The 10,053-nt window shown below is 41.6% G+C and overlaps 2 protein-coding genes across 2 annotated transcripts in view; both read right to left on the bottom strand.

Annotated features, from left to right (window-relative positions):
* The window catches only part of SARC_07729 (hypothetical protein), a 10,456-nt gene extending 7,497 nt beyond the window's left edge, over window positions 1-2,959 (bottom strand). The window contains exons 1-7 of the mRNA XM_014298317.1: window positions 2,767-2,959; window positions 2,499-2,642; window positions 1,928-2,186; window positions 1,334-1,445; window positions 815-967; window positions 385-541; window positions 8-161 (exon numbers count right to left, since the gene is read on the bottom strand). Of these exons, the coding sequence (XP_014153792.1) occupies window positions 8-161; window positions 385-541; window positions 815-967; window positions 1,334-1,445; window positions 1,928-2,186; window positions 2,499-2,642; window positions 2,767-2,794 (1,007 nt within the window). The 5' untranslated portion in view covers window positions 2,795-2,959. The remainder of the gene's footprint in view (window positions 1-7; window positions 162-384; window positions 542-814; window positions 968-1,333; window positions 1,446-1,927; window positions 2,187-2,498; window positions 2,643-2,766) is intronic.
* A 4,151-nt stretch (window positions 2,960-7,110) lies between these two features.
* On the bottom strand, window positions 7,111-8,146 carry SARC_07728 (hypothetical protein). Its single transcript, XM_014298316.1, has 2 exons — window positions 8,023-8,146; window positions 7,111-7,619 (listed from the first exon to the last, which is right to left on the bottom strand). The coding sequence occupies exons 1-2, from the start codon at window positions 8,127-8,129 to the stop codon at window positions 7,427-7,429; spliced, it is 300 nt and encodes a 99-aa protein (XP_014153791.1). The 5' UTR covers window positions 8,130-8,146; the 3' UTR covers window positions 7,111-7,426.
* Between the last annotated feature and the right edge of the window lie 1,907 nt (window positions 8,147-10,053).

Below are 10,053 nucleotides of genomic sequence, written 5' to 3'. Positions count from 1 at the left end.
TATATACCTGGTGTACTCTTCTAGACAATCGGCTAGTGAGTATGGGCGACGTCCAGCGCCTCCGCCAGTCATTGCCGAGTAGAGATTGCCCGCAGACATATCTTCTGCAAGCTTCTCCAACGCTTTAGATTCCTCTTCATTGGTGGCCAGAGTGCTGAGACCTAAATGTGTGTGTGTGTTAATGTGTAAAGCTGAGTGTACTATGTCTGGTGCATCTACATGCGGATACGACAAATACATATGTGTATGTGCGCCATGATCGCCTTGTCTAAGTTCACTTTATATACATGTATACGTACGTGTGTGCATCCAAAGCCCACACCATCACTCCGTGTTCGAGTTTGCACATAAGTACAGACCCATCGCACATCCTTCCGCACATACCTTCCAAGAACGAGCGTGTGGGGGGTGCGGCTATGTCGAGGTGCTTAGCCAGCACGTCCCGTACACTGATCCCTTTGCCAGTGGGCAATCCCTTTGCAGCAGCTGTCTCTTCGAGACTGGTGATACTCACAAGGTCATCCAGAGCCACGCCCAAGCGCTGTAGTGTGCGTGATGTATGAGTTGTGAGAATATATATACATATATATATATATACCAGGTCCAAGATCCACAACCACACAGCACGAAATCACGGAATACAAATACAAATGACCAATATCTAATCTCGACTTCAGCACGACAAACTTATACCACATGAAGTATCATTGTCAATCATGTCACGTACATTTGACTACACCATCTGTTATGTCTATATATATATGTGTGTGTGTGTTTGCGAATGCCAGTAGTACAGCTAATCACCATCTCCTACCTTTGCCATTCGCTCGACTAGTGCAGTCTGGTTAAAGGGTGCAATGGACACGTGGTCAGTGAGCTTGTAAGTCTTGCCGGCTGGCAGAGAGAGTGTGATATGGTGCACGGGACGTTCGTGTCCTGCAGGTGTCAGAGTGATGTTCTCCACGACCTAAGTGGGACAAAACGAGTGTGTGTATGTTAGAATGCGGACTTATACAAAATGTTTAATAGAGTGAATGATTAGAATGTTCTGTAAATAGCTGTACAGGAACGGGGGGGGGGGTAGAATGACAAAAAGATGTAACATGATAATTGACAAGAACAGGTTCGAAAGCACAACTATAAATAGCAGATGAGGAAAGGTAAGTCACAACATCAAGTTGCTTCACATCATGTCAAAAGTGTTTATGTTGATAACTACAAATTGAACCGTGTCTGGATGAAAGTAAGCCCAGGAAGGCTTTGGTTCGCACCTTAGCTACACAATCCTGCACATGTTGTGTGGCACCCATATATATAATCATTGCATATATACCTTCATAGTATCAAACGTCGTAGGGATCTCCGTTGCAGAGGCACTGCTGGCTGCTTCCACTTTGTAGTGCTTGGGTAACGACATCTTCATGTTGGATCCGGTGAGCTTAACCCTAGAAAGACATAATGTTGACTCAAAATTAGTACAGGATATATTATGCAGAATAGGTGTCCGGGAGGTAGATAGTGGTACTGGAAGAAGGCCATTGCGAGCACTATATGCTTTTCGGTACAGTTGAGTACCAGTTGATATGCCTATGTGCGCCGGTGAGTTTGGGTGTGTTCTAAGGCTAAATATCAGATGCAGCTCTGTATGAACAAGCGTGATATTCTAAAATGTTCTGCTGTTTTTTGTGTATGAATCTTAAAATGCAACAACACTCAATTAAACTTAGTTTAGGCCGATTACACCCACCCACCCCAGTACACATACCACACACAATTTAAAGCAGCAATCAACAGGCACTCAAGCTGTATACACACGCCTTCACTTCAAAATAACTAACACATACGCGCATTGCCCACACACGACACGCTCTCACATACCACACACAACATACACGACACACACAGCACAAATTTTGCTTCAACATACCACACGCTCTTCATCCAAGGTCGGAAGGCCGTCTCGTGACCCGCCTCCGCATACTCGTCACTGTACACGGGGGGCACTATCTCTTCCCCACCTAACTTAGTCATCTGCGCTGAAAGCTCCTTAGCGGCTACACAGAAGTTGTTCTTGGTGGTGGAATTGCCCAGTCCAAAAACGCAGAACTGGGTGTCCTTGAATGAGTCCGAGGTAGACTGCAGATACTTCCAGAGGGTGCGCATGTTGTCGGGGAACTCTCCGTTGTCTAGAAAGTGCGCATTGTTTTAAGGTTGTTAGCAGGTATCGGATAATTCAAAGCGAAGTGTAATATTTGGAGCTCGTTGAGCTAAGATGTAGAGTTAGTAAGCGCTGTTGTTCGTTTGTTTCGTTCCCTAGACGCTGCTCTATAGACATGTGACTTTCAGAACTTAGAGCCCTAAAACATATGAATATTTGTGTCGCGCTTTCCCTACTGCTGGGATACATGCCTGCACATCAAGTTGCATCATAAATATCATTGCCAATAAAAAGCTATAAAAATACAAGAAAACCGATTTTAAGTATGTGATGTACATACAAAATGTGGACGTGAGAAAGACGATAAGCTTCTCATCCTTAAGTTTAGATGGCTCGATGGCATCTCCTGAGACCAGGCGCACGTTGTCGATTCCACGCATCTTGGCAAACGACAGCACGATCTGTGCAAAGGACTCGGTCGTACCTGGTAAAATGGAATACAGATATTCGATTGATATTAGGGAAATGCGGGGCTGTCTCCTTCGGTATTCAATATCACCATGTCTATGATTGCAAGCGCTGATGTTCTTGAATCACGACATACTTACCGGTCTGAGATCCGAAAACGATCAACATGGCGAGTTAATTATGTTACAGGGATATCTGATGTAAAATGTTAGTCAGGTTTTTTAGTACGAGTAATTGAGTAATGAACAAGAACACTGCTTGCGACTACTCAATGCTACGTGTATGGTGTGCCCTGTGCAGGCTTGACCTGTTTTTATACACTATATTTCGGACTACTACGTACTGTAAACACCTGACAGGCTGACACTTTGATGTAGAGCAGAACCAACATAAACAGTTGTCAATAGCCGGTTTAAAAAACCCCTAACGTAGATAGCAGCCAGCCTCTCTCTCTCTCTCTACTAGGCTATCAAGCTCTCTGCTCAACTTTTGTGTACGTATTCATAATTCACCTCGCGGGCTCGAGGCTAATCAGTAAATCTCAATACGTTCTGCGTCAGAACGTATATATAAAAATATATACGTTTATGTTCAATACCCATATCGAGATGATACTCTTAGAATGCCAATATGGGTGCATATTCAGTGTCCTTACTGGCCCTTAGGGTTCACCATTTCCACTGGTTTCGTAGAATGTTCGTTCACACATATCGGATATATTTGTATATGTCGATAATTTTTTATACGTTGGCGGTTGGATCCGTTATAACTTATAACGTTATATAAATTAAATAAATTAAAAATTCAAATGAATAATCAGGTTTACGTTTAGTTTTTTTTAACTTTTTTTAATCAGCGGCTTGCGCGGTAGAATATTTGGAATGTTCGTTTTGATGTTTTCTGCTCTGTATCAGTTGTATTTTTGATACTTTTTTTTGCAATTGGGCTATTTGTTTAAAAAATAGATCCCGGCGGTTATAAGTCAGCATTGGCTTTTAAAAAAAATAGTTCGTGAATTTTCCGGTTTCCTTTTTTTTCCCCAGCAGAGAGAAAACATTCCGGTTATTTATTTTGTTTAGGGTTTTAGGGTTTTAGGGTCTATTTTTTTTTGTTTATGAATTTATACATGTACAATTTTTAATATAAAAAATCTAAATATTTGTCAATGCATGTGATTCAAAAAACAATTGGGGGGCTCTAATAATATACTACTAGCCCTATGTCCTGATAGCGAATGTCTGGCCAATGGCTGCCGCTGTACCCTCTTTATGGACTACGGACTCATGGAGAAGGATTTTTTATAATAAGAGCAAGCTCTCACGATTGAAGCGACTGATTCGCCTATCAGTATTTCAGGGGGAGAGAATGTGGAATTCAGGAATTGTCAATTGTAAATCCTCCTTAGAAATTGTTTTTAGCAATGTTGTTGATTGTTTCAAACTTTCAATTTTAGTTTTTACCAATTTACATGTAGTTGTTCACTGTTCTGAGAATCTGAGTGTTCACAGAAACCGCGCGCTGCGGACTGCGGACTGCGGAACGCCGAACGCGTGAACTTTAGAAGATAAAAAAAACTCTGATAAAACTGGATTTTATCATAGCTTTTATCTTCCACAATCCACACTCATCACTCATTCACGTAGATCATTCTTTTGTATCCTTTCCCTTTTTCCTTTTTTTAAAAAATAGATAAGAGAAATAGTATCAGAGAGTTCAGAACTTCAGACTTCACTTCAGACTTCAACGTACGAAGAAAATTCTGCCGAAATTCTATAGATTGTCTAGGCTTCTACCGGTCAAAATACATCGATTTTTCTATGTGGCGACTCCTGTTACTCTTTAAAAATACTACATATGACTTGTGTGCTGATGAGTGATGAGCCTCAAAAAAGTAGGTTGCCTATTATATGACTTCTGAAGTTCTGCAACACAAATAAATGATCCGTTAAACGTTTAAAATTAAACGTATATTTCCATTTCAGTGTCCCGTTTATATATTAGTACAGCATGGCCAAATTCCTGGTCAGACCAAGATTTTGTCCTAACGACATATTCTGATATTAATCATCGAGACCAAATTTTGAAGAATAGGTGCACTATTCAGGTCACAATATACAGGTCACAATATACAGGTCAAAGTATACCAAAATACGTTACAACGCTAAAAAAAATCAATAAACGTTAAAAGTCAACCTATATATACGTGACGAGGAGGTTTACTTCTGGGTTCTGGCACATACATATTTAGCCTTCTAAAATTGAACCCCGGCTACAGTTCTAGCCTCTTGTTGTGCACTGTGGTTGCAGATGTCTATTTTTTTTTTGTTTCTAAACAAAATAGCCGCCTATTTCATTTTTCAAACTGAAGGTTGGTGAATATAAAAAAATTATAAAACCAAAGAAGAAAAGAACAAACCTGTAAATACTCTTTAAAATAATAATATTAGTGAGTGGCAGCCTGGCAGGCGCCAAGCGGTATTTAAATTTTTTTAAATAGTGTCAGTAACTCAGTGAGCCAGTGACAGCGCTTGCTTTGAGGGCTTGGGGCTTTATTGGCTTGGGGCGCTCGGGCGCTCGGGGTGTGCTTTGCGGGCAAAGGTTTTTATTGAACGAAACAGGACTCAAAGTGAGGTCTTGCCTTCTGAAGTGTTCGGTGGCTGCAGTTTCCAGCCATCGGCGTCAGTGTGCACAGTGCGTCAGCAGTGAGCGGTTACTACTAGTAGTGTACTAATAGTATCTAGAGAGAGAGGAAGAAAGAGAGGTCTCAGTTACATAAATATTAGCACATGCACAGGACACCACTATAACACTGGCACCTGATGTATAGGAGTTTTAAAAATAATACTTCCGTATCTATTTTTTTACCCTTCATATGTTCTATAATACTTCTAATCATTTTTTTTCTTCTAAAAGCAATATTCAAATTTTTATTTGCCAATTGCTGTGCGCCGAATTGTTGGGCTATGCAACGAGACACTTGTCACACTTTTCCGCACTGGCAACTTCAGGTGCCAACTGCAAATGCATAGGGCAAGTCATAACTACAACTACTTACAACAAGTCACTACTACAACTACTGCACGTTAGTACGACAAGTCACAACTAGTACTGCACGTTAGTACAATAAGTCACAACTAGTACTGCACGTTAGCGTGACAAGTCACAGCCAATACTGCACGCTAGTAGGACGAGTCACAAGTACCACTGTACATTAGTACGACAGGTCACAATTACTACTGCACGTTAGTACGATGAGTCAAAAATACTATGTACTGCACACTAATAGTACGACAGGTTGACACAACTACCACTGCACGTTAGTACGACAAGTCACAACTACTACTGCACGTTATTACGACAAGTCACAACTACTGCGTATTGTTTTCTTACTTCGGAAGTTTATACGGGTTACAGAAAGGTTATGTTCACCGTTGAGAACTTGTGACTTTTCATCACTACAAGCGAAACCTAAGAGATCCCTCCAAGCTTTATTTGATTTTGAGGCATCGGGTGATCGTAGTCTCGTACCCAGAGAAACAGCTCAAGATTACCAGACCCTCTGCAGACACGGACACGGGATCCCTTTATAGTTTATTCCCTCCCCAGGGGCCCGACACGGGGATTTGAGATTTCTTATTTTTAATTATTTTTGTGCCGCCGGCGCCACAGGGTCTTGACTCGTGATTTCTTGAGCAGTTTAGCTTCGCTATAGCATATTTGCTTGTTTTTTCAAAACAAATAAATAACATATTTAAAAGTATGTATTTGATTGTTTTTTTAAACAGAACATTTTTTTTAAATCCATAAAAATAGCTCTCTTTTTGTTTTTAAAAATATCAAAACAAAAGAACAGCTATTTAAATATGACTAAAACTGTATTTAGAAGGCTATGGCTATAAAACCCATGAATTTCAGGAAGTTTAAAAAGCTTAGAAAACCTGAAAAGCTCGTACTCGTCCATATTGAGTAATAGCTGCCAGTCACCTCCGCTGACACACATCTAAATGAGCTCATCGGGGACAAGTGATGGAACACATGAAGGCAACTGTCGACATAGCATACAACGGCAGCATCAGCATCAGCATATCCCGCCGCTATGCTTTTGTTTCAAATGGTATTTTACCGCAACTGATGCCATTTTAAAAACTACCTTATCTACTCAGCATATGACAGTCTCGGTACACTCTCGCTATGCTTGCGTTTAAGATGGTATTGTACCATTTTATCCAAGCCGTATAGCGTGTACAGTCAAGACCATCGTGAAGCTCTGTGTGTATGTATGTTCTCTCCTGGTCACCGCAACTAACTATTATTCTAAACCGCCCCATAAACTCAGAATACAACGGCCAGCATACCCCCTCGCTATGCTTGCGTTTTTAAGATGGTACTGTACCAGTTTATCCAAGCCGTGTAGCGTGTACTGTCAAGATCGTGAGGCTCTGTATGTAGGAATGTTCTCACCTGGTCACCGCAACTGACTGATATTTTAAACGGCCGAAGAAATTGGAAGATTGCAAGCGCGCCAACTGCCGAACTACTAAATCCCTAAATCCCATACCCTAACGCCTATAATCGGGGATGTACTGTACTTCGGTCGTTCTATACTGTACATTAGTTGAGTAAATAAGTCTTATAAAAGTAGGAGTGAAGTATGAACCATAGAGTAGGTAAGTCTTATAAAGGTAAAAGGTAAGTCTGAACCGGATCTACCTATGCATATACTGCCTTCCTTGAGCGAAAGCTATGCCTGGACGTGCAGCGACACTCGAGGGTAAGTCAATAAACCCCTTACTGTGCCACTCAGGACTTTCCCAGGGCTCTACAGCCGTATCTCCTTGTCACAACTACTGAGACAACAGTGTACACCGTCAGCAACACCGCAGTCCATTTCACACATAATAGCACGTGCTCGAGTGCTATAACGTCCGCAGGTAACAGGGCTGTGCGAATCACCTGCTCTATTTCGTCAATGTCCACGATCTGATTGCGCGACCTGTTGTATCCGTTGGGATGGATGTGTTGGATTATAGGCACCAAAAGAGGAGAACACAACACTTTGATGTTAAGGCTCATAGGTACCACTCACTCACCCACACACACACAGCACTTTAGCGTAAGGCACACAGGGACCACTCACCCACCCACCCACCCACACACAAACACCTTTGCGTTCAAAAACACAGAGACCACTCGCCCGCACATACACACACAGAGCACTTCAAGGTTATGGCACACAGGTACCAGTCCCTTTTCCACACACTCAGAACTCTAACGTTAAGGCTCACAGGTACCATTCACCCACCCACACACAGCACTTTAACGTTAAGGCTCACGGAAACCACTCACTCACCCGCACACACAGCATATTTGCGTTAAGGCTCACAGGTACCACTCACCTGTAGAAGTCGAACTTTCCTTCGCTGTGCTGAGAGCGATAGGTGTGCAGTGCACTCTGCGGATGGGTGTTGATCCAGTGGTGATAGGCAATGCCAAGCGCATACATTAAGTTACGATACCCCCTGCGTAGGTATATAGAGATATGCAATCTGTAAGTTAGTATGGCAATGATGACTCATACATGAGGTTGCTATACCTCCTGAGTGAGTGTATGGCGATATGTCGATCTTGCAGTAGTTCTGGAGAGAGAAAGGACTACAACTGTTTGTTATTTAGCTACGGTTTCCTCATAAGATACCCGTTGCTTTGATGGCGATTCTCTCTGGTACAAGGCATGTGCAGGTTTGTACACTATCTAGTAGATACACCTAAATACATATATCTATTACCCAGCATATATACATAGAAGTACCATAGCCGGTCGGAAGTCCCGAACTGCGATTGCTATTATCTTGTCCTCATGTCCCATATTACAGCTAACTTGTATTCTAATAGTCATCAAAACACAAATAAACCAACGAATACTGCATTCACCCAGAATCAAAGCAGCGATTACTAACCATCAGCAGACCATTCGCACTGCTCAATAGCTCGGTTGACACTGGTATCGACTGTAGAGACCTGAGCCTAGGGCTTTGGAATTTGGGTTCTGCCCTGCCCTGGACGGTCCGGAAATACCGGTACCGCAAACAGCAATCAGGACAGGGCAGTCATGCACCCTGCCCTACCGTCATATAATCGGTCTACAACTACTCAGGTTTATGTTACAACAACAGAGTATGTCACACAAACTGTGATGAAGAACCACACACCCGCGTCTAAAGCACACACCACTTGTGGAAGCCGTATGTTTGCAGCTCAATAACCTTTGCGTCTCTGTGTAGCCATAGTGTGTTGGCCATTCCAGCGCCATGCATGCCAATGAAAACAGACGCCTGCCTGGTACGGATGATCTGCGCCGGAAGAGTTTAATGGGGTGCGAAGGGGTGAGAAAGTATTAGGCAGATATCTTAACACAAACACGCATATATATATATCAATGTATTTATGTACGTGCGTGTGTACAAGTGCTTTCTATCAATAGCCATACCTTCACGGGACCGGCATGATGTATACGCCACACTGGGCTGATGTATTCAGTGTATGTATTGGCGTACACAAACAGCATCCAACACAACGTACGCATACATGAACCATAGAAATGCAGTGGCTGGTACAAGCGCATTGATTGTTCAGTAAATGTTGTGGTGGGGTATTGTCTTGTGCTTAGCCAGTATGTTCTGTAGAGAGATGACGCCACTAGTAAACCATGCCATTCCTACATACCGTAGATACGTTTGTGTTCTCTAATACCTAGGATAGTTACTTATTACTCCATGATTAGTATCGGTAGTTACAGTTATGAACTGAATATCACGGATGCTATTTTATCCTTGAATACAATTCCAAAATATCATAGGTAATTACTATTTTATTCCTAAAAGTCGATTGCTACTGTTGTATAGCTCAATATCATGGATGAAGAAATTCAAATCCGTTAGTACTAATAATAGTTGCAGAGAATATATCGAATCATTGTTAGTCTCGGTGCAGTTAGGGATCTGCGCTTGAACGTAGTGCATGACGACCTCTACAATTGAGGGCACTGCTGGTAAAAGCCATATCATACAAATATACAACAGGACACACTGTATATGAACCATGTAAAACATGTAATAAAAATAATATATATATATATAAGGAGTATATGAACCATGTAATACATTAACAAAAACATACAATACATATAACAGGACACAAATGATTCTTATATATTAAACATACACTGTATTGTACATAAATAAAAGGACAAACATACAGCTTCCCCTATAGAATGCACACATATACTTGTTCATAGCTACTGATGGTCGCAAAGTCAACCATGTCAACATCCAGTCCATATCGTTCAAGCAAACGCACTATTTCTTCCTGCGGGAAGCACAACAAAGAGAAATAGTAGTGATATGAAAGGATGAGCTCAACAGTATATA

This window comes from Sphaeroforma arctica, assembly GCF_001186125.1.
Source record: "Sphaeroforma arctica JP610 unplaced genomic scaffold supercont1.632, whole genome shotgun sequence".
Taxonomy (NCBI): domain Eukaryota; class Ichthyosporea; order Ichthyophonida; genus Sphaeroforma; species Sphaeroforma arctica.
The sequence above is the reverse complement of the archived record's forward strand: the minus strand, read 5'-3'. Positions and strand labels throughout refer to the sequence as shown.